The 25,005-nt window shown below is 40.7% G+C and overlaps 2 protein-coding genes and 1 pseudogene across 6 annotated transcripts in view; 2 read left to right on the top strand and 1 right to left on the bottom strand.

The window, feature by feature from the left end:
* LNP1 (leukemia NUP98 fusion partner 1) overlaps window positions 1-20,762 on the top strand; it is a 31,878-nt gene extending 11,116 nt beyond the window's left edge. For 2 of the 5 annotated variants that reach the window (XM_057696978.1, XM_057696981.1), the window contains exons 2-5: window positions 7,061-7,255; window positions 16,083-16,139; window positions 16,224-16,454; window positions 20,300-20,762. In XM_057696978.1, coding sequence (XP_057552961.1) covers window positions 7,100-7,255; window positions 16,083-16,139; window positions 16,224-16,454; window positions 20,300-20,449 — 594 coding nt within the window. In that variant the 5' untranslated portion in view covers window positions 7,061-7,099 and the 3' untranslated portion in view covers window positions 20,450-20,762. Of the gene's footprint in view, window positions 1-1,805; window positions 1,888-7,060; window positions 7,256-16,082; window positions 16,140-16,223; window positions 16,455-20,299 lie in introns of all 5 variants that reach the window. The other 3 variants (XM_057696980.1, XM_057696979.1, XM_057696982.1) reach the window with 3 other exon arrangements.
* On the top strand, window positions 4,868-5,161 carry LOC130830075 (60S ribosomal protein L37-like). Its single transcript, XM_057696983.1, has one exon. It carries the CDS (start codon window positions 4,868-4,870, stop codon window positions 5,159-5,161), a length of 294 nt encoding a protein of 97 aa, XP_057552966.1.
* A 752-nt stretch (window positions 20,763-21,514) lies between the features above and the next one.
* On the bottom strand, window positions 21,515-21,627 carry LOC130830714 (U6 spliceosomal RNA; annotated as a pseudogene).
* Window positions 21,628-25,005: the final 3,378 nt, after the last annotated feature.

Genomic DNA, 25,005 nt, shown 5'->3' with positions numbered 1-25,005 from the left:
CATAGGGGTGCATGTATCTTTTTGAATTATAGTTTTTTCTGGATATATGCCCAGGAGTGGGATTGCTGGATCATATGGCAACTCTGTTTTTAGTTTTTTAAGGAACCTCAATACTGTTTTCCATAGTAGCTGCACTAATTTACATTCCCACCAACAGTGTAGGAGGGTTCCCATTAAGGAAAGTTAGAGTTTCCCGTTAAGGAAAGTTAGAGTTTCCCATTAAGGAAAGTTTTATATCACTACAGGGAATTGGTTACCAGCCAAGTTCCCAGATACCAGTTAACGGTCAACTTTGCAAGAGGCCTTATCTAAGGGTAGGCAGTCTCAGGCTGTTATGTTACCTGTTTTCTGCAAAGTCCACCTTCTTGTCCAAGGCATTTTTAGAGCAAAATTATTATCACTAGGACCCCATTCAGCAGGGTGAAAGCATCCTGTAATACTGACTTTTGTTATGCCCTCCTGGGGTCCTGGATTTAGCCAACTTAAACAAATCCCATTAAAAATAAAGGTCAATCTTAGAAAGCCAGGTGGCTTTCTGCTTAAGTTTTTGTATTAACATTTTCTTAACCTGGCCTGAGCTGTCGATTCAAGCACAACATAATTCTGACTGGTAAGTTGGAGCTGATCTGCATGCTTTCCAGGACCGAGGCAGTCTGTGATCGTCAAGGTGCACACACAAGACGTGCAATTGCAGAGAATACCCTTGGAACCAAGACGGGTGCAATTGTTACATCACCCCAATGAGGACACGTGTTAGTCAGGCAATACATGTTGACAGGGCCTCCAGGGTCGCTTCCCACTGTGGGTCCTTCTGCCTTAGGGCTCTCTGCCCAGTCCAAATAATTCAGTTGAGTCACTGGTTTTAGAAGGATTTCCAGAAGGCAGTCAGTTTCAGTCAGTTTTGCTTGTCTTGGACATCACTTCATTTGCCTCACGAGTGGAGACATCTACAGTTGCTCCTCATGGAAGTGTAGGAGCTGGGGACATTCCCTGCTGTGGCACAGTCAGTGTTGTTAGCTGTGATCATAGGCTCAGTTTGAGTTCAAGATCTCGTAGCATCTTGGGAAGGCAACACTGGCATTCGGGAGCAGTTTTTCTTTTCTTTTTTTTCCTCCCCTGCTGCACCACTTGACTTGTGGGAATCTTAGTTCCCAGGCCAGGGGTTGAACCCAGGACCCTGGAAGTGAAAGCACCGAGTCCTAACCACTGAACCGCCAGGGAATTCCCCCAGGAGCAGTTCTGAGAAACAGAGCAGTTATAAAAAATAGAAATAATTAATGCCCAGCTTTCCCTGCATCTCCCAGGTACTGGCTTTTTGTTTTTTCTATGTTATTACAAAATCAGTGTGTCTCATACAGTAATCTTAATGTTACATTTTTTTCCCAATCATTTTTTATTCTCATCGAGACCTTTCATCAGGAGGGGTTTGGTATAGAGCGTGTTGAGAATTTGGCTAAGCTACTCCATGCTGTTGCTCCCTCAGCATCCATTCTGTTTGGCCAAGTGTCCAGCAGTGACTTTAAACTGACACTAGTCCCCTCAGGAAAACCCATGCCCTAGATGGCAGCTCACAGAGTCACAAGGAAATGTAAATTCCTGACATGACTTCTCCAACAGCCCTTGTGATCAACAATCTCCCCTGCCTCCCAGTGCCTTCCCCTTATACACTCGTTATATATGACCAATAAGCCCTTTGTAGGACTTATCAAAACTCTACTCTTTTGGTTTGAATTGACTGATCTGGTCTTAGACTGAGAACCGCAAAGCACTCTACCCATAGACTCTAATAAAAACATGTTCCCCAGGTTCTGCTTCTCTCTGCCTGCAGTCTGCCTTGACCTCCCCAAGTGGCCCCTCAAAGCATACCAGGTACTTCCTCCAAGACCTGTGAGTAGTAAACTTCTCTATTTTAATTCCTCTTGTGGTCGATTGTTGAACTGCAACTCACCATCTGACACCCTGCATTCCACTTAATAAGTATTAAGTTAACAAATCCAAACAGAGAAATAGAAGAATTTACATTAAAAAAATTTTTTTAAAAATAAACTTAACCAGAAAGACACAGCACGTTCAGGAACTGGTAGGACAAAATCCTGAATTTTCAAAAGCTTTCAGAATGTGTTTACATAACCCTGAGCCCTTTCATCCTCATTATTTATATAGTAAATAGCCTGGAAAAGATCAATCTCTGTTTGGGGACAGCTATATTTAATAACCAAAATTCCTAACTAAGAAGAAAGGTGAGTGAAGTAGAATCAGGTTATCAGTTCATTGTTATAAATTTCAAATAACCTTAAAATCCAAACCCAAATCAATAGCAGTGAGACATCCCTGAGAAGGGAATGAGAACCTTATCTGTTAGGAGTGGGTGGAGAGGTCCCACTCCCCGTAATGTGCTCTCTCCCAACATGGAGCTTTTGACAGGAATCACAAGTTAGGTTTCTTGTGATTCATCATCTCAAATGCATTAGGTATATAGAGCCACTAGCAGTTTGGTTTCAGATGGTCCCATCAGAGAACAAGCCCTTTCTTGTGGGCGTCTGCAAGTGACCCATGTGGTCCAGTCTGCATCCATAATGTTTTTATAGTTTATGGCCCCACGGTGATGGGGGTGGGGGGGGGCTGGTCCTTAAATCTGCAATAGTCCCAGAGTCTGAGTTCTGTTCATTGAGCCTATGTCTGCCTTCAGAAGTTGGAACAGTCCATCGCAATGATTATGAGGTTTCATCCTACTGTTAGGTCCAGGCAAGTAGGATCTCTGAATTCAGGATTCCAAAAAGGACTTTTCTTCTTTCGTAGCAGCAAAGCACCAGACAGTGAGGTTCCAAGTCCTTCTAAGCCCCTTTTATCTTGTCAGACTTAAAGTCCAAATTGACCTGCTTAAAAATATGCACATTAAGCTGGAAAATCATCAGCCTCTAAGGGTTAGACATCTGATTTTACAAGCACTTCTTAGCAAACTAAATTTGCCTTTTAAAATTCAAAAGTAGGTTTTCCTGTGGAGATTTTCTTTCCTTTTATGTAGTCTACCTTTTCCCATAGGCTCCAATAGGCAAAAATCTTAGCAAAAATAATCAGTTGTGAGATTTCAGTACTCAAGGAGTTTAAATTTTAACCCACCCACCAGCAGCAAAAAGCAAGGAATTTATGTTCTAGTAATACCTTTTATTGGGCAGCTTTTCCTGATTGGGATAATCCCTCTGACATGTCTGAAATTACAAGCATATAGTATTTTACATAAGTTTTCATCATATATCCAGAAGCAATCACCATAAAATAAAAAGCCATTTTTTGAAAGTCTCTCCTCCCTCCCTCTCTCTCCCTCTCTCTTTTTCATTGCAAGTGTACACAAACCCCTAGTAGTAAACTCAACAGTTTCAGGATTGACATTACAGCTGCTGAGAGATCCCAGCTAGAATTCATGGGGCTGCTGTACAGTGGATAAAGTGTTGTTTTCCCCTCTCCTTTATTTCTGATTTATCTAAAACTTGCTTCAGCCTTGACATTGACAATCTTTCCCCTCCCACCTGGAAGAGAGAACAAAACCCTAAGGCATCATCCAGGCTGCAATTGCAATTTTTAATCTCCTCACTTTAGCTACCATTGCCAAAAGCAGCCAACACATTCAATGAGCCAATTCTCCTGGGATTGGAGATATTATTTTAAAATTCTATAGGTAATCTTTACCTTTCACAGCAGGCATCATCTCTGCTGCTCTTTCATACCACAGATGACTAGGTACTTGGCATTGATAGTTTATCATTATGTCCCCTTCATCCTTTTTCCAAATACTGCTTTAGCCATATTTCAGTGAGTTGGGGTTGTTTTCGTGAATCCCACTTCTGACACCAACTGCCAACCCTAGTTTGGGGATTTGCTAGAAGATTCCACAGGACTCATCATATAGTTGTGTTTGTGAATAAGATTTAATACACTAAAAGGATACAAAGCAAAATCAGAAAGGTTGAAAGGCATGTTGGGTGAAGTCTGAAGGATACCAGGAACAGACTTCCAAAATTCCTTTTCCAGTTAAATCCCATAGGATGTGCTTAATTCTACAAGCAATGAGTTGTGGCAACACATGTGAAATGTTGTCTACATGCTCACTAAAGACTTAGTGCCCAGGGTTTTTACTGGTTACTGGTCATATAGGCACCCTACTGTAAACTGAATGTTTGTGGTCCTCATATGTTAAATCCTAATCTCCAATGTGATGGTATTTGGAGATGGGGCCTTTGGAAAGTAAATAGATTATAAGGCTGAAGGTGTCAGTAATGGGATTACTGCCTGTGTGGTTAATTTTATATGTCAATTTGACTGGCTGTGGGGTGCCCAGATTAAACATTATTTCTAGGTATATCTGTGAGGATATTTCTAGATAAGATTAGCATTTGAATTGTGGGCTCAGTAAAGTAAATAGGCCAGTGTGGGTGGGCATCATACAATCAGTTGAGGGCTGGAATAGAACAGGAGGCAAAAGAAGGAGAAATTCACCCTTTTTTCTTGCCTCACTGCTTGAGCTGGGCTATTTCATCTCATCTTTTTCTGTGCTTGGACTGGGATTTACATTGTTGGTTTCCCTGGAGGCCTTCGGACTCAGACCAAATTACACCACTAGCTTTCTTGGGTCTCCAGCTACAAGGTGGCAAATTGTGGGGCTCTCCAGTCTCTATAATTGCATGAACCAATTCTTCCTAATAAATTCTCCATATATATACCTTTTTTCTGCATATTTTCCGATATCTAAATTGTTTCTATCTATAAGGCATTAGGGGAGGGCTCAGAAGTCCAAGAGACAGCTATTACTCAAAGAGATTTTAAGATAAAGTCCTATTTCCTGCTCTTTGGTCTCCGGGGCAGAAGGGAGATGACAAAGGCAATGTCATCGTTTGGAAAGCGTTGGAGTAAGACTCACACAGTGTGCCACCGCTGTGGCTCTAAGGCTTACCACCTTCAGAAGTCAACCTGTGGCAAATGTGGCCACCCTGCCAAGCAAAAGAGAGAGTATAAGTTGAGTGCTAAAGCTAAAAGACGAAATACCACCGGGACTTGTGGAATGAGGCACCTAAAAATTATATACCGCAGAGTAAGGCATGGATTAAGTGAAGGAACAACACCTAAACCCAAGTGGGCAGTTGTTGCAGCATCCAGTTCATCTTAAGGATTTCAAAGATTAGTCGCACAATAAATGTTATTTTTTAAAGAAAAAGAAAAAAAAATCCCATTTCCTTTTTCCCTAAATACTTTGAAGTAATAATTAGATATTATCTGCTCCGGTTTCTCCATCCCCCACCCATAGGTTTATTTTTGTTTCAGAAATTAGAAGAAAACTCTTTTCTAGGAGGAATAGAAAAGAAGAGGTCCATCCATAGTCAACTTTTGTGGTCAGACCTGGTCCTGTTTCCCCAAGAAAAATTATCTGACTTCTTTCTTTAATAACAGAGACAACCAACAGTGATGACATAGAATTATATATTTCCCTTTCTCATCTGGGTCATTGAGAAGCCAGGCTTCTTCCATTCTTTAATAAAAATATTACAAAGTAGCAGGCATGCACCCTATTATTTAAAGCAAGAAATAAAAATGCTACAAGCCATTTGTGCTTTGATTAGCTTCCTTTAGTGACATAAGTTGTAGAATAGTGCTCTAGAAATGCTGGGTTACAGTTAAGCCAATTTTTACAGCTCAAGGAAGAATTTTCATATGGAAGATGTCCAAGAATGCCTCTATTTAAAAATGCAAGATTTATCCAAAGTTTCTTGGAATACGGGCAGAGTGGTGGAGAGAACCAGGACCTTGTTATACTCCTTGCTTCAAAGTTTGCTGTTCTGCTTAGTAATTTCACCTTGGGGAAATGATCTATTTCAGTCTCAACTTCCTCATCTATAAAATGTGATGAAAATATCCCAGGCACAGGGTTGTTAATAATGAAAATAGCAAATGTAAAACACTTGACTCCATACCTGGCATAAAGTAGGGGCTCAATAAACGTAATTGTCTCCTTTCCTTGGGGGAAAAAAAGCCCACTAAAAGACAGGGACTCTAATGTTCATAGAAGCTTTATTTATAATAGCCCCAACTGGAAACAATCCAAATGACAGCCCCAAATGACCATCAGTAGTAGACTGAATTTTTGAAAGTTGGATAATCATGCTATGCAATACTATACAGCGTGAATACCGTTACTGTAAAAGCATGGATGAATCTCACTTAACATAATGTTAAGTGACACAAAATAATACATACTGTATAATTCCACTGAAAGTTAAAAAACAGGCAAAATTAATCTACCGTGACAGAGGTCAGACGCCTTAACCTTTTGAAGGGAGGTTAGGTTGGAAGGGGGAAGGAGGGGGTTTGCTGGGGTACTGGATGTGTTCTACGTCTTCACCTGCATAGTTGTGGTCATGAGAGGGGTACCTAAAAATTCATCACACTATACACTTAAAATTTGTACACAGTACATGTACGTTATTTACCTTTGTACATGTCTAAATACTATGTCAATTAAAAAAATTTTCCTTTTGCCCCAGGAGCTAGATTTTATATCAAATATCAGATTTATTTATTAGGAGAATATCTGGCTCTAGATACGACATGCCAATAGCTGTCTCTCTTGCAGGCTGCAGTCTGTCCCTTGTGAGCGGCCCCGTTTCAGAGCTGGCCTGGAGCTGACAGGCCTATTACGAGGGTCATGCTCCATCACCACTGATAGCTGGAGATGCCATCACATGCCATCAGCAACAAAGCACAGGGAAAACCAGGCAGTGGACTGTGCTTCCCACCCTTAGCCTGCAAGGCACAAGCCCCAGCAATGGAAGGATTAAAAAGCCTCTCCATTTAAAAAGACAGGGGGAGGGGAGGGGAATGTGGGCTGCACAATTTATAAATAGACATTACCAGAGGCTGCCTGATGGTGAAGTGGTTGTTTAGTAAATCTTTCTCCTTTAAGGATTCCATTATCAGAGACCATTTGAAAACATCAGTTTCGTTTTGTCTTTGGGGGGAAATCCTGGGTTTCATCAAGTCAGCCCTGTTGGGTAATATTTCTCTCTGCCAGATTTAGGAACAGGCCTTCAATATTTTGAATCAGCTTTACATGGAGCACAAAGATGATGATGATGATGATGTGTCTTTTGCCAAATGGATGAGCAGCTTCTGGGGCCACAGCTGGATAGAGGAGGATGAGAGAGGACTCCGGGACCGCCGTGGATCAAACGACGCCAGTTACAGGAAAACCTCCCTGCCCTGCCCAGTGAGTGATTATGACTGAACCAGGGGAGAGCTAGGCTAGGGGAGGGGGATTTCTCCTAGACCTTTCTGAGAGGCCTTTGGTATAAAGTTTTCTTTGGTAGAAAAAGAGTACTTCCAAACCTTTTTTTTATACCCACATAAATCCTTTTCATCATTTTATCTTGTCCTCCAAGGGGCCTGATGTTCATCTATGAAGTAATGATTCCTTCATTTTTAGTAACCTAAGATATATTTAATTGCTATTCAGAGCTCCTGATAAGCCTGGGATAATCCTATTGAGTGGTATTATAATTCACGCCAAAGGAAAGAAAATTGATGTTATAGTCTGTGTAGCATTGGTGTGGATCACTGTGTGATTCCAATAGTCTTTTCGATATACTGAAAGCAGCTCCACTATTAGGTGACATCTAAGGAGTTGGGAATTCCACATAATAAATCACTACCTCTGATAAATTTGATATACTCTTTCTTCTGGTTCTCATTGGATTTCCTGGTGGGAGAGAGAGCCAACAGTCTCCCACCCTCAGCACTATTTTTCTGTGGCTAGGCAGAGCACCTGGTGTCAGGGGAGCAGGAAAGCTCCCAAAAGGGGAGTGGGTGGACCTGACCAGGTGTGGACTCAGCAGTGGGTACAGGCTGGGTTCTTTCTGCAAAACTGAGGTGCTAGAAGCCTCCATAGTAGACATGAATGTTCTCTGTTTCACAGTTATACGGGGATAACATAGCTTTTCCTTTTCACATGTCACTTAGAATTCTAGCTACCAGAGAATATTTCTCCAGCCTCCTGCTACTGCTAACTCCAGAACCAAATACATTTTGGGGGTAATGTTATTTTATTTTTAGCTCCAGAGTTCCCAGAAGCATAAAGCAGATGAAATATATTAAAGTGTGTAAGGCAGTCTTTTACTCTCAATGATCGGCAAGTTTGAGGAATAAGAGCTCTTGGAGACACAAATATCTGAAAAATAGATCTCTTACCAAATGCACAGTCAGGGACAAGTGGGCATTTCAACACCTCAATTAACTTCAGGTTCTTTAAGTGCAATAGGAGAGAGGTTGCACTGGGTGATCTCCAAGGACCCTTCTAGCTCTCACTTTCCATGATTCTGTTGTAAAATTAACATCTGCTCAACACACCCTTGTTTTAATCTCTTATGTCCCACACTGAGTGAGGTATTCGTAATGTGTGAATCAGGAGCATGACAGTGAGAGCCAGGGAGAAACAAAGAAAAAATGAGACTCGCTATTTATCACAACAGCCCTTTGGAGAACATGAAAACAAAGAAAGAAACTTGACTTGTAAAATATAGTTTCTTGAATAAATTTTCGTATCTATTAGACTTTAAACACTGGGATAATCTACCCTATTTCAAGAATCCACTTATAGGTTGCAATGTTGTTTGCCTTAAACTCTTGGGGAATAGCAAAAATTGTTTTGTATAACATTTCTAAATAAGGTCCATATATCTTTTCCTGCTTGTACTGGCTTTGGGCATTTGCCTGAATTAACCTGTTTAGATTCTCTGAGTTGACAATGAATTCCATAATTATCAGACTAACATAGAGAACACATGTGTTTAAGGGGAGACAAAGCATGGGATAAACATGACAACCTGACTGACGTGAGAGAGCCCAGATCACAGAACACAGGTCAGGGGCCCCGCGGCGATGTAAGCGGAGTCCTGGAAAATGGGGCGTCTGAGTCTTCATCTCTGTTCACATAATGCCATGTGTTTGTGAACTGAATCTGTAGTTGGATACGTAACTGTTCCGAACTCTATATGTGCTCAATTTTTTCTTACTTTAGAGGTAGGAGAACAGTTAGGTTTTCAAGTTTTGTGTTTTGCTTTGAGCTCAATAAAAATAACTTAAAAAAAAAAAAAAGCTTACGCTTAGCCTTATCTTTTTTCTCCTGTCCCCACTGCTCCACTCTAAGGCCCTTCCCTCTTGCAACCTATTAGTAACCTACATTCGTCAATACTATGTGCATAGGAAGAGAAGAACTTCCCCCTTCTTTCCTATTCGAAAGTGGTTTCTAATGTGGCTCTTCAGCCTCATGATTCGTGCAAAACTATAGTGATGGAGGATTAAATCAGTCAACATATTTATTGAACACCTACTGTGTGCCAGGTGTTGTGCAAGGCACAATAGGGTTACAGGGAAAAAGAAGACATATATGGTGTCTGTGCTTGTGGCACTTCCAGCCTAGCAGAAAAATACAAATTTTTCTAGCAGAAAGAATGAGGTAGACAAAGGGTAAAGCTTGCTCCTTCTCAGAGAACACTACTTTTTGACATGACTCATTATAATCTGTGATTGCTTATTTAAAGCTAATTTTAAAAATCTAACTTTACTATCCTGAGGTGCTTGGTAAAAAAAAAAAAAAAAAGTAATATGAAGTCTCTCTCCTTACTGAATTAATCTACCTTCTCCCTCCAGCATCACATGAATACAACCTTGAAGTAGAACAATCTCCATATCCCTTATTTATTCTACTCGTGAATTTTAAATAGTCTATTCGACTTCCTAGTCATCTTCTCCTTCAGCTTAACATGGTTCTGTTAACACTATTCCTTACAGTTAGGGCCTAATGGAAGAGAGGATTATGCTGAATGAAAGACCTCCTCAAGGAGGAACTGAGTTCCCCGGCCTAGGGCTTTGCTAAAGTCCCTATGGACTTTTTCTCAGTGCTTCTTTGATGCTCATGTAAGCACAACATGTGCTGGTCCACATCATATCATTTGAGAGGGTACAAAGTAAACCTCTGCCTATCTGTACCCAAGGGATTTTTTTTTTCGTTTTTAAAATAATCACCTTTAACCAATTTTATATTCTGTCTTCATATTCTCAATTTAAAGCTGTAGGAAATATATCTAATTTTAATTTTTGTCCCTGATGGACCCAACGGTGGCTACACACTCTCGTCCTTGTGGTGTCTCACCACCGCGGTGGTTCTCTCGTACTTGCTCACTACAGGGATGGGGTGGGGCATAGCCCGCCTAGAGGATTTCTCGAACCTGAAGCGAGAGGGGATGCCCTAAAGTTTCACGATTAACAGTGGTTCCTTGTTTTTTCAAATTAAATTTAAATTTAATTTGAAGAGGAGACAATGCCTTAATCCAAAGAAATGAAACTAATAATAGAATTTCAGGCATCAGTGGTGAGTCTACAGGGGAGCTTTTATCATAATGTTCCATGGACTTGTTTCCTCTCTTCTACTCGATGCTGAGATCGAGTTGTTGCTGGGAAGGCAGCAGTGGAGTGGAATGGGTAAGAGTGAGAGCTCTGGCTGTAGCCTCCCAGCATCTACTACTGGCAGCCTAACTCTGAGCAAGTTCCCTAACCTCTCTCTGTCTCTACGTAAATGGGATTTATGATAACAGTACATATCTCATACGGGTGTTGGTAATTCAGCGCATAATATATGCAGTGTGCTTAGGACCGTGCCTGGTACTTACTAAGGACTTCTCCTCCTCCTCCTCCTCCTCCTCCTCCTCCTCTTCTCCTTCTCCTCCTCCTCCTCTTCTCCTCCTCTCTCCCTCCCCTCCCCGCTGCTTCTTATGTGTCAGAGTTTAAAATGTCTTTTAGTTTTCCTAAAGGATGTCCAGTGGGTGGTGTTGACTTACCATTTTATCAGTTGCACTTGAATGTTTTTTTTTTCCTGGTGCTGTTGCCATATATAGCTAGTTGACTAATTTATAACCCTCTCGGCTCTGTTGATAGGCAATTAGACTACATTATAAAATATTCCTCACATAAAATTCTTTTAGACTAATTCCTAAAGACCTACAAATTATTACTATTACCTTTGTAATAGAATTCTGTTATAACCGGTACATTATTAAAAGTCACACTTACAGAAAGTTTCACATAGAAATAGAATGAAGTTGTTGCTGCTGTGGAAGATAGAAGTTTGGGATTATTCATCCCAGGAAGAAATGTCTTATGCCTAGGCATGGCATGTTACCTCTCCTGTAAAGTCACTCGTCACATGAGTCTTGGGCAAGTCCCTTAGCCAAACTAAGATTCATTTTCCTCTGTAAAAGGAGAAGGATGACTCCCTTGTAGGATTTGTTCTGAGGTTAGAGATAAGGGCATGGTCCGCAGAGTGCCTGATGCACACGGTGCACCAAGATGCAACATGGGTTTTATTGTCTCAACACCTGGCTTTTTCTCCCCCTTGTTTCTCATCCTCCTGTTAATGGGTGGCTCAGGTGCTTGCATTTACTCAGAGGGCAGGAGGGGTACAAACCGAAGGGTGATTGCAATTAAACCCGGAATAAAAAACATAAAGAAGTTAAGCTCTTGAAGTGAAGATGTTATATCACTATTTTTTTTAAAAGGTGAGAACCTATGGCTTGGGGTCAGAGAGTGCATAGGATTTTTTTTTTTTTCTTTGACAGAAATGGTTTTCTGGGACCACAGTGGGAAACAGCAACGTTCAGAGCACCGTCTTCTAGCGAGAGTCAGGCACTGGGTGGTTATTGCTCCGAAAGTCTATGCCTGCTGCAGGCTCTGCTGAGCCGGGGAGCCCGGGGGGTGAGCGCGGAGTGTGGGGGATCCCATCCCACGAGCCAGAGCCCGCTTCACAGCATGGGAGATAGATCAATAAGGTCGGTCCCTGGCCGTGGAGGTGACAAGTCCAGACTTTGAAAAAATAAGCTATTTAGGATATTGATTCAAGCCTTTGTGAGGAAAATTACATGAGAAGGGCAAATGAAATTCCAAAAGTAGAGTTTGCTTACTATGTAAACATTTTGGGAGCTTTTCCCTGTAGCCAGAGTGCTCCTTTAAGCTTGTTTCTCACAAGGTCCCACACCAAAGCAGACTAACTGGAAATTTCATCTGACATAAGGAGATATTAAGTGTATACTTTATTTATATTGTGATGGAAACGCCATTTTTTTCACGCCTCTCAATGGAAGAGGACATTGGTACAAACATTCACATTTCACTCTGTCTCACATTTTAAAATTTTATTTTAAAAACTTTAGTGTGGTAAGAACATGTAACATGAGATCTGCCCCCTTTGGCAGACTTTTAAGTGTACAATACAGTATTGTTAGCTTTAGGCATGATGTTGTGCAGCAGCTCTCTAGAACTTATTTTGCATAACTGAAATTTTATACCCAATGATTAGCAATTCCCTGAATCCGCCTCCTCCCAGCCCTTGGCAACCACCATTCTATTCCTTGCTTCTATCAGCTTGGCCATTTCAGATACCTTATATAAATGGAATCACAAATTACTTGTCCTTCTGTGTCCCAGTCTCAAATTTTTGAAGTATTACTTTTTTTCCTGATAATATAATACATGATCACTGTAGAACACATGGAAAATACTAAAAAGGAGAAGGAAGAAAACAACCTCAGATCACAGACGAAGCCTTTGCTCACAGTTGGGGTATGTTTTAAGATTGCCCATCTTATGATGTCTCCCAGCTTCCAGCCCTTCACCGCCTTCCCATCCAGCCCTCCCCCCTCCTCAGTTGCTCCCTGGCCTCACCAGGCATCTCTTCCTTCCACACCAGCAAGCTCCTTCTGTGGCAGGGCTTCTGCACAGATGGTCTCATCCTCAGGCAGACAAGCGCTCTCTGTTCCCTAATTAACCCTGCTCATCCTTCAGACTGTAGCTTAATGGTCACACCTTCATAGACGTCTCCCCTGATCCTCCCAGCCACCCCAACACCCACCCAAACGTATGTGGTTTTACTCTGCTATACCCTCTCATTGCACCTTGGACATTCCCTTTATAGCATTTGGCCACGGATGTAGGCATTGTCCCTGTTTATTTAGTATTTATCTCCCACACAGTAGATACAGGTTCTAAGAGGAGGACACTCTGTTTTGCTCCACCGCACCAAGTACCATGTCTGACCTACAGTAAATGGACCAATGTATACCTTACCTCATGTATCTTAGCAGCTTTATAAACCTTTAACCATATTTCTGATTATTGTTTGACAGTAAATTTCTAGATATGTGTATTAGTTTGCTCAGGCAGCCATAACAAAATACGACAGACCGGGTGGCTTAAACAACAGGCATTTATTTCCTCACAGCTCTGGAGGCTGGAAGTCCAAGATCAAGGTGTCAGCAGGTTTGGTTTCTTCTGAGGCCTCTCTGCTTGTCTTGTAGGTGGCACCTTCTTGCTGTGTCTTCACATGGTCTTTCTTCCCTGTGAGTGTCTCTCAATTTCCTTTTCTTATAAGAACACTAGTCAGACTGGATGAGGGCCATCCTGATGGCCTCATTTTAACTTAGTCTTTAAAGGCCCTATCCCCAAATACAGTCACATTCTGAGCTACTCCTGTAGGGCTTCAACATATGAATTTGAAGAGAGAGATGACACAATTCAGCCCGTAATAATGTGTAAAGGATGGGCCCAAGGAGGGAAATATTTTAAGCCTTTGACTCATGTTGTCCACAGCTTTCTAGGAAAGTTGTATACACTTATCGTCCCACCAGCAAGGAATGGCAGTGCCTAGCCCCCGGCACTCGTGCCAGTGTTAGTATCATTAAAAAAATTTTTTTTTGCTAACCTGAAAGGCAAAATTATATGTTATTTCATTTTAACATGATTTTTGACGACTAATAAGCATAAACAATGTTTGCCATTTGGTATTTCTTTTTCTTTCATTCTTTATACCTTTATACGTTTACTCATTGAATGTATATTTAATGAACTCATGCTATGAAGAAGGCAAAGTGCTGCATACTGCGCTTCTAGCGGAGAATGACATGTAGCACTTGACATGATGGAGCATACAGTCTAATGGAGCAGAGAGATGGGTAACAAAATTACCCAGATCACTGATGACAGTTGTGATAAGTTTCATGGAGAAGTATGATATCTCAGGAGAGCATCTAACAGTGGTTCGGGGGCCTGAACCAATCGGCGGGGTAGGAAAGACTTTCTGGAGAAATGTAGTTTCCACAGTGAGTGAAGGTCATCTAGCCAGTGATGAGGTGAAGGGGTGGGGTTGTGGGTGGGGTCACAGCTAGAGAGGACTGCTTGTGAAAGTGCCTGTGCTTGGCAGGAGCCGGTGAGCGGGAGGAAATGACAGAAGACCAGTGAGGATGTGTCACTGAAGAGGTGGGGGTGGTGCAGGATGAGGTGCAAAATGAAACGTGATCAGCTATGAGTTTGCTGGGGTTTTTTTTTCCCTATAAATTTATTTATTTATTTATTTATTTATTTATTTATTTATTTTTATTGGCTGTGTTGGGTCTTTTTTGCTGTGTGCGGGCTTTCTTTAGTTGCGGTGAGTGGGGGATACTCTTCATTGCGGTGCGCGGGCTGCTCATTGCCATGGCTTCTCTTGTTGCAGAGCATGGGCTCTAGGCGCGTGGGCTTCAGTAGTTGCAGCACATGGGCTCAATAGTTGTGCCACACGGGCTTAGTTGCTCCGCAGCATGTGGGATCTTCCTGGAGCAGGGATCGAACCCGTGTCCCCTGCACTGGCAGGTAGATTCTTAACCACTGCGTCAACTGGGAAGCCCTTGCTGTTGTTTTATCTGTGCTGGCTGCTGTGGGAAAAGTGAAATAAAGTGAGTAAGAGTGAACACAGGATATCCACTGCTAGGAGGCCGCTGCTGGAATCTGGGTGAAAGAGAACGATGACTTGGATTAGGGTAGTGACAGTGGTGCTGGAAAAAAGTGGATGGTTTTGAGAGACATTTAAGAGGTGGAATCTTCTGACTTGGCAACTGGATGTGGAAGGTACCTTCTGAGTTACTGGTCCAAGGAAGTGGGCAAATGGTGGTTTCTGAGCTCGGGGACACTTGAAAAGCAGGTTTGGGGAGGGAAGATGATGGGTTCAAATTTGGACAAGTCAGGTGGGGTGCCTATGGGATACCAAGAGGAGAAGCTGAATGGGCAGAAGCTCAGAGGAGAGGTCTGGGCTAACAATATAAATGAGGAAACTAGGTTATAGATAGAAATTGAAGCCTGGGGGTGAGACATTTAGGGAGACAGTGTAAAGTGAGAAAGCAAGGGAAGAGAAGGAGGACTAGTTTAGAGTGTTGGGGGACTCCAACAGTTATGAGTAGTTAGAAGGGAGGAGTGCCACTAAAACACAGAGGCAGAGAGATCAAAGGGAAACCAAGAGGGTGCAGTGGTAGAAGGCGAGGGAAAGACTGTTTCCAGAAGGGTTCAGTAGGCACCTGGGTTGAATGCTGCTGAATGACTACAGACCATAAGTGCCAGAATTTGGCAACATGGAGACCAATATCCTAACATTAGTGTTAGAGGAAAAGTGTGAGTGAAAAAGCTGGATTGAAGTGGCTTGGGGAGTGAGAGAAATTAAGAGAGCAAGTGTCACAATTCTTCCAAGAAGTTCGGTTCCTCTGAATAACCTATTTTTTGATCACTTTTCAATTGTGATTTTAACACTGATGTCATTGCAGTGCATGACCTCTATGTTTGTATTATGTGAAATATACTTATTTATTTTCAGAATATTTATTAAACGTATAGCAAATATTTTAAAAGTTTCCGTCTACCATATAATTTTATGTTGTTTTTATGCACATTAGCTTTATTTTTACACAAATTAATTTTTTTCATTATGACTTCTTCCGTTGCCCTTTTGCTTAGAAATTCCTTCTCCATACAAAAATCACACAAATATTCACCTTTGTATTATTTCTTAAATGTTTATGGCTTCATAAAAATTTTATTTTGATCATTTTGAAATTTATTTTTACATATCAATTTAAAGCTTCGAACATTTTGTTATACCACCCTAAAGACAGAGGAGCAACAAAGCTAATCTTGGTATGTTCCACTTAATGTTTTGACCAATTGACTCCACTGCCTCATTGCAGGAGAAAGGTCCTCCTGATCAAGAAGAGAAAACTTCAGTTCAACATGAGATTTGTTCGGTTAGTAATTTATGGACATTCTGTCTCTGTGCTAATATTGTGCAGTCTCTTTATATTGTAAATTTTTTTCTTCTGTGTTCCTAGTTTCCTGTGCTTCCCAGAATGGTGTCATCTGACAGCCATCCTAGAAGGCATTCTTATGAGGACCAGGGATTTCGATGCTATACTCACATGCAGGATTACAGAAAATGCTCAGGGAATGGGTCATTCAAGGAGCCAGTGGAATCAAAAGGAAGATCCCATACCAAGATTCAGGCATTTTCAGAGTCCTCTGAACAGCAACTGTGCTTTAGAACCAAACGCTCTGTCTCTTTGGTATGTAACAGAATTATTGAATATTTAAGCCATTTTAGAAAAGGAAACCCAAAGGATTCATCCTCCCCCAGTCTGAAAACAAATCTAACTTCTTCATTTACAGCTTGGCGTTGAGATCTTTGAAAAATGGCACTCAGCTTTAGATAGCCCAGATGTACATAAAATTTTAAAATTATTATTGTTGAAGACATCTGGTGTAGGAAGAATTTCTATAGGAGCACATGTGGCGTGTTTCTGTTATCAAGGTCCTTTAGTTCTTTGAGCCTGTTTTCATCACCCTTATTATAAATAATTATGATTCGTTTTTCTTTCTCTGTCTGAAGGAGAAAAAACTGCCCCTACTGCTCTTGTCCTCTCATAGTTAATCTGGTAGGAAATAGTTTGTGATGGTGTTGTGTTCCCCTGTACTTTTAAAAAGCACACAGAAGGAACTCTCTGGATGCTATGGCCTGAGTATCCAGGAGCAGAAGAAGTCCAAGCGTTCACAGTGGCCGCGTGGGAGTCTAAGTGAAGCCCAAGGGAGACACAGACGTGAAATGGGGAGAAGAATAGAAATGCCACTGATGATGCCAAACTTAATACATAAAGTAATAAACTAGAGACCAATTAAATGGGGGGTAGTTTTTCAACTCTGCAACATGCTACCTGAGTGGCCTTGAGCAAAATACTTTTGTTTTGTGGGTCTTTGGTTTTGGTTATATTTTGCAAAACAGAAATAATGGTATGTTTCTGCCATGTAGTAGGCAGAGCAAATAAGTAAACCTAGGTGTATTGCCACCTGGGTCTTGAGCTATGCTGTGTGAATGGCCAGGGGAAGACACTCGGGTGCTTCCTACCTCACTGTCCACCTGAAAGTGGACAGTGTCCACCTGCAAGTACTTTCTGCCTAGCAGTGATGGCTGTTGGGATTGTCGCTGTGCATCTTTGCCTCACAGGTGGCACCTCAGTTTTGTCACAGTGGCCTTGTGTATCTATGATTCCCTTTCAGTAAGCTGCTTTCTCTACCAGATCGTAAAAGGAATAGGGAAGGAAGAATAGTAAACAGCTGTCACTTACTCTATCTAAACCTTATTAAGAGTTTCTGTTTTGTCTTTTCTTCATACTGTTATTTTTTTAAGATATGGTTTCAGACTTAGAGCAAGTTTGCAAGTATAGTACAAAGACTACACCCTTCATCTAGCTTCCCTCTAAACATGAATATATTATCACATTTTCCTATACCCACTCTCTCCTTCCCACCTCAAAACAAGGGCACAAGGACATAAGTACAGTATGATAATTAAACTCAGAAAATTAACACCAATACTTTTATATCTAATCTATTGACTTTATTCATATTTTGTCAGTTGTCCCAATTATGTCTTTTATAGCAAGATTCCGGATCACGCGTTACAACCAATTTTTGTGTCCCTTTAAGCTATTTGATTTCTGGAGCAATGCCTCAGTCTTTCTTTGTCTTTCATGGGACTGGCATCTGAAGAGTACAGGTCAGTTATTTTTTAGAATGAAGCACAGTTTGAGTTCATCTGATATTTCTTCATGATTAGATTCACATTATGAACCTTTGGCAGGAACAAAACATGTGAAAAAATTCCTATTTCAAAACTATGTGTTAAAGTCATTAATTATATTAATTAGGGGACTGACTTGCTTTCAATTCTTTCTGGAACAAGGAAGGGTATAAATATATTTTGAAAAAAAAATTTAATCTGAACAATTCTTTGTTGATTCTGATGGCCTCAGAAAAAAATTCACATCACATATTTACATGTGTAAGTGTGAGATCAGTTTCCTTATTTAAAGAGGTGTTCATTTACAGTATCCTTAAATAGAAAAATGTTTGTTTCATTCACTTCTCAAGTTCTTCCTTTTGAGTGCCAAGATAACCAAGGCAGCATTTGCAGCTTTTTTGACTCAAGAACTCTCTTCACAGTTATGCACAGTTGGCCCTTTGTGTCCTTGGGTTCTGCACCCGTGAACTTGAGCATCCATGGATTTTGTTCCCGGTGGGTGGTCCTGGAAGCAATCCTCTGCCGGATACCAAGGGAAAACTGTATAATAGCTAGAAACCTGCTAGGAATTTACAAAATCATTAAAAAATTTTTCATATTATATAAATAATTTTAAATTAAATATTTTATTTTATATCAGTTTTTAAGGAGTATGTTGTAAAGTTTACCTGAATGCAAAATAAATAATTTGGAACATTGCTTACTTTAAAACTTTTCTCTATTTAACAATTGATACACTTTTCTAAATCTAGCTACATTAAAAAGTGTGATTCGTCAGCAAATTTAAAAATGATGTGTATATTGCCTTTTATTTGGGGGCCAAATGTATACTAATATGTAGATTTAAATTTGACATCTTTTAGCATCAAGAAGAGCCAGAAACTGTTTTTGTGACCTGCTCATGGCCAACAACGTTACGTTTTTTCATCTTGATATTGCAAAACTCAGTGGGCTTATTTTGATAATTTTTTACATTTTGTTTCTAAGTGATGAGATAAAAAAATATTTCAGGTCATTATTTATGAGCAATTTTCAGATTGTCTTTATTTTCAATAAGGGAAAGCCAAATTGCAAATAATCATCACTGTATTTTCCCTTTTTTTATTTTGTTCTTATAAGGATTAGAGACATTCATGGCTGCTAAATATGAATTATGATCAGACTGATGGGTTTAATACAAGCACTGCAGCTAATGAAAATAATCTGGAGGCACATTTACAGAGCGAGTACAATTTTTAAGCTCCTCTTAACGTGTATCTCAGCTTCATCATTTGTTTTGCTTTCTGATTTTGACTCATGGACCATTATAGATAGAAATGAAATAATCTAGGTATGAAAACGATTTAACACCGTGCAGTAGCTAACACCACCCCAGCCACCAGCCATCTCCATAACTCACCCTGCAGGGCTGAGTCATGACCTTGCTCATCTGACTGCTAGTCGCCACTGCAGATGTTCACCTCATAGGCACTCGGGTTCTCCAGCCTTTCCAGTTCAAATAGAGGAGGGCGAGAGTAATGATTTTATTTGTTTCTTTAAACAACTGAAGTGTAAATAGGTGGTGTTTATCAACACCATCCTTTTGTAAGTCATTCCTTTGAGAGTCACTTTCTGACCATGGGACCAAAGATGCACCCCCGCCCCCCCCAATTCCCTATCACATCACCCTTTTTACCGTTATCGTTGGACTTATCACTACCTTTTATTTTCTTGTTTCCTTTTAGGCGTATTGATTGATTGTCTGTCTCCCTCCGCCTAGGTGTAGAATCTAGGAAGCAGGGTCTCTCTAGTTAGCGCCCTATCTTCCCATCCTAGAACACCAGTATGTGTTCATTCAGTCACTGAATGTGGTCTCCTGGGCAACCTGTTGGGGAATGTTAGCACGGTTGAATGTCATTCCTTGACACTTCATTCTTTACCCAATTTTCACCTGAAAACTTAGGGCAAACCCTACTATTAATGTATTTTAAGGGAGTGAACATAAGGAGGTTAGAATCGTTCCACGTATGAGTCCCTTACCGCATTCCTTTTCAGAAAGCACCGGAAGGATATGAAGTTTACTGTGCTGTGAAATCACATCCTTCTGTATGTCAGAGGTAGAGGCATACAGGTGCAGGTTTATTTTCCTCCGTAGACCATCTGCGGATGCCCAAGGCCCCCGTGCCTTCATTTATGACTAAACCTTTAGCAACAGCCTTAGGCTTATGCTAATTTATCACTAAGATGTGAAAGTCCGCTCCATGAGTAAGATTTTCTTCATTTCTGATAATTAGGAAAAATGTGAATGTTGTCAGCTGTTGGCATATCTATCCTTTTCTGACCCTTCTTTTTCAGGGACCTGAGTGCAGAAGGGAGAGAAATGAGAGAGAATGCCGGATGCTGGAAATAAGATCTCGCAAGAAAGTGGAAGAAAGAAGGAGCTCTAGGAAGGAAGAGCGTGGAGAAGCGTACCTGCCCACTCTATCTGAAAAGGGGCCCAAATAGTACCCTGTTTCCACACCGTGACTACGGATGCTGCTGTGTTTTTTGAGCCCCAGTCCACCAGGCCCAGGAGTGGTAGCTGTAAAAGTGTCTGCAGATGCTGAGTGACTCAAGGTGGTGGTTAATTCAGCTGCTCCCCAAGACAGCTGGCATCATACACCAACTGCCTTTCAGAGAGTGATCTGCTCTGTTGCCCTTTTATGGGAATAAAAAGAATAAAAGGTACTTTAATAGAATAAAGTAATTCTTGAAAATGTGAAGAGAGATATTTAAAGAGCTACCCACACATCGTCACCAATCCTTCTTCCACCTCAACCTCGCAAATAATCTTAAATAAAAGTCATTGGTGTGACTTGAAGTTTATTTCCTTATTTGAAGTAATTATATAAGTATGTCTAATGGCCATCACTTAATGAGAACTGGTAATTAAGGTGCCACGTACTATGCTGACAGCTTGAATGCATTACCTAAAATAGTCCTAACCACTCTGAGGTGGGACCTAGTCTTCCTTCCACTTGCTGGCTGAGGAAGCTGGAGTTTAGGAAAATTTAGTCACTCACTGGTGAGGTGGCAGAGTTAGGGCCAGAGCCCAGTTCATCCTGACTCATGTTCCTAACCTGAGGCAGGACCTTCACTTCCCTTCACGTCCTGCCCAAGTCAGTAGGTCCTGACACTAGGTGTGTGATTTGCTTGTGAATGGGCAGATGTGAATGAGAAAAGCAGGACTTGGGGGTGGGTTACAATTTTGATTATGTGGGTGGAGACTGAATCTCTGAGATCAGCTTTATGCTCTGGGTGTTAACTTTATGAAACTATTTATTTTTTATTTAGGCATAATTGACATGTAACATTATATTAGTTTCAGGTGTCCAATGTAATGATTCAGTATTTGTACGTATTGTGAAATGATTGCCACAGTAAGTCTAGTTAACATCCATCACCACACATAGTTACAAATTTTTTTCTTGTGATGAGATCTTTTAAGATCTCTTAGCAACTTTCAAATATACAATACAATATTGTCAACTATAGTCACCATGCTGTACATTACATCCCATGACTTATTTAAAACATATGGGATGCCTCACAGGTTTACATGTCATCCTTGCACAGGATCTGTGCTAATCTTCTCTGTATCCAGAGAAGTTCCTGTTTAGTGTGTGTGCTGCTGAAGCAGGCACTTTCCTCCCCACCCCTCCCCCAGCTTTATTGAAGTATAATTGACAAGCAAAATTGTACATATTTAAATTGCGCAGCATGGTGATTGACCCGTGCATGAGTATTTGACAATACTTTGTGCAATGATCACCACAGTGAGGTTGATTAACACATTGAGGCCATATTCTGGAAGAAACAATAGCAGAATTCTCCCTGTTTATTCTTTGTCTCTGTCTTGGATCTTCAAACGCCCAAAGGCAGCTAGAACCTCTATTGTGTAAACAAGAAGACCTCCCAAAGCTACGATTCATTACTAATACTTCAACAGATTGCTTATGTGAGAACAAACTAACTTTGGCATAGACAGTAAAAAGAAGGAAAAGGAGAAAGAAAGAGAGAAGAGGAAAACTGAAAGAAAAGTAAAAGAGCAACGATCATTAACTTGCGTTCTTTCAATTCATACAACTTGTACCATCACCATTTCGGATTGACACTTTCATGCAGCCTTTTAGTGAAACTTTTTCACACAGGTAGAAGATGCCTTCAGCTATTACATGGTGTGTTTGCCTCTTATTTGCCACCCCTGACAGGGAGGATGGGACCTGACTTGTCTTCGAAGTCTGTTAGGCTATGTGTTGTCTCCCCACCCTTGTTTTAGGTGCTTTTCAGTCTTGCTAATCAAGTTTCAGATTTGGGGACGGTCTAGTCATCTGCTGTGGCCCCAGTAGAAAGGTCTAGGGGGAGGTGGCCCACCCATGGGAAGGAGAGATGCCTGGAGTTCGTGGGGCCCATTGGCTGAGACAGTAGCCATCTTCCACTCCAGCCAGGATATCTGTGAAGTTCCTTCCCCTTCAGGGATAGCAGTACCTGGAAAAATCAGGATTAGGAATTTTATACTATATTTTATCAAATTGGAGGAAAGTCTATTTTCAGCATACTTTTAGGACCATAGTACATGGAAAATGGGGGACTCTCTGAATATGAAGTTGACAGCTAATTGCCTTTTTTAAATACCACAAAACAATACTTATAATAAAAATACAGATCAAGAAAAAGAGTAAAAGTTTAAAACTCTTACTGTACTGACTCAAAGGAAAACATGGTTAATACTTGGTTGTCTGTCCTTCCAGAATATTATCTATGTGTATACACACACACACACACACAAATTTTTTTTCCAAACATGAGCTCATTTCAGTTAACAATATGTCATTAACATCTTTTAAAATCAATAAAATAAAGTGCATAATTTTAATAATTCCTTGCTTAAAACATTCTGAAGTATCTTCTGTCTTGAAAAGCTTTCCTCATAATATACCAATAGGTACCACTCTTTTTTTTTTTCTTTGTGGAGCTGTGTGGCTTGTGGGCTCTTAGCTTCCCTACTAGGGATTGAACCTGGGCCCTCGGCAGTGAAAGCGCCAAGTCCTAACCACTGGTAGGTACCACTTTTAATAGTCAATAGTTACTAGCTTAGCTATCTTCCCTTTCACAGAAAACTTCTTGAAGAGTATCTGCATTTCAGTCTGTGGTAATGTGACTTCTCTCCTTACCTTCTATGGAAAGTGTTCTCTTCGAAGTCACTCATGTCCTCCTTACTGTCAAATTCTATGAAAACATCGCTCTACTTCCTTCGCTTGACTTTCTGGCAGCTTCTGACATTGCCGGCCACTCTCTCCCTTCTGAAGATCTCTCTTTGGCTGTTACGATCTATGTTCTTCCCGGGTTCATTGTACTTCTCTAATCACTCCTGGTTAGTCTCTGTTGAGGAATCCTTATCCCTTAAATACTGGTTTTCCTCTGGGCTCTGTTTAGGAACTGACTCCCCTTATTCTCTCTGGGCAATCTCAAACATTCCCACGGCGTCAGCCACGGACGTGGTGATGATCCCCAAATCTATCCCTGTGATGTAGACCTTCCTCCTGAGCATCACACGCACACACACAGCTGGCTTTTAGACACAGACCTAGTTGCCCCTTTCACAGGCATCGCAGACTGATTTATTTTATTTCATTTTATTTTTTTGGCTATGCTGTGTGGCTTGTGGGGTCTTAGTTCCCGGACCAGGAATGGAACCAGGACCTCAGCAGTGGGAGTGCAGAGTGCCAACCACGGCACCCCCAGGGAATTCCTGAACACTCATTTTGTAAAAGTAAGTGATTATTTCTTGCCCTGTCTGTTCCCAATCTTGTGTTCCCTGTCCCAATAACTGGTTAGCATCATTTACCAGTTGTCGACCAGGAACCTGCTTGGGTTTGAAACTGTCAAGTACTCTTGTTTTCCCTTCAAATAATCATAAACTTCTGCTTATTTTTCCCCTAAACATCACTTGGACCCACCAAGTCCCGTTCTCATTGCCACCACCCCACATCAGGCCCCTTATATCTTGCCTTGATTCCAACAAAAATGATAATATTTTGGCTATGTTTGGTTAAATACAGTGTATTATTAAAATTAATTTCTCCTGTTTTTTCCCTATTTTAATGTGGCTACTATTAGAAAATTTAAAATTACCTCCATGTCTCATACTTCTATTGGGCAGCACTGATCTATACTGACTAACTCGTAAGCCTCTTTTTGTATTACTTGAAGTTTATTTTTTAAATTCTAGGAAGCTTAAAAAGAACTGGAATTTAATTACTCCATGGTATTATTTTGGGTTAACTGGCCTAGTACGAGTTACAACATGTTAAAGTATGTTAACCTATGTCTTTCTTTCCTCCCTTCCTCCCTTCCTTCTTTCTTTCCTATTCCCTCCAAATAAAAATACCTCTGTTCGTTCATACTCTCTTCTGTGCTGCCGTATAACTCATGTTGGTTTTATCATGTAATGCTTTACTTACATATCTGTCTTCGCATCTAGACTGTGAACTCTTAGCAGCAGGAACCATATCTTAATCATCTTTGCATTCCCAGAACCCCATAAGGTGCCTATTACATAGTAGTGACAAAATACATATAGTCTGAGAATGTGACGCTGAACAACCAGGGTTCTGTAACTTGAATTAATCCTGCCTATTTTAGGCAAGACGCTGTCATTGAAATACTCTCTTGAAATAAAAAAATTGTTTGTATTTAATATTGCTCCCCAATGGAAACATTTTTTACTTATAAAAATGGTATCAAAAAAACAGTATCTGATGCACTTTCAAATAATGCAGAAGCGTATAAAATAGAAAGTGGCTGTCTTTCAGAAAAGACCAGCGGCAGAAATATGAAATTAATACAGTTGAGCACACTGACTACTCTACCTTAGGGGGCAGACTTGAGCTGACATTTGAATGGTAGCACTGGACACAGAGAAGCCTCCCTGTTGGGCCAATGACAGAATCACTACTATTACTTTCAGACAGAAAGAGAACTACAGCATTTCCTATCAAAACTCTGGGAGGCTGGTTTAA

This window comes from Hippopotamus amphibius, chromosome 10 (genome assembly GCF_030028045.1).
Source record: "Hippopotamus amphibius kiboko isolate mHipAmp2 chromosome 10, mHipAmp2.hap2, whole genome shotgun sequence".
Lineage (NCBI taxonomy): Eukaryota > Metazoa > Chordata > Mammalia > Artiodactyla > Hippopotamidae > Hippopotamus > Hippopotamus amphibius.
Note: the sequence above shows the minus strand (reverse complement) of the source record. Positions and strands in the feature narration are given on the sequence as shown.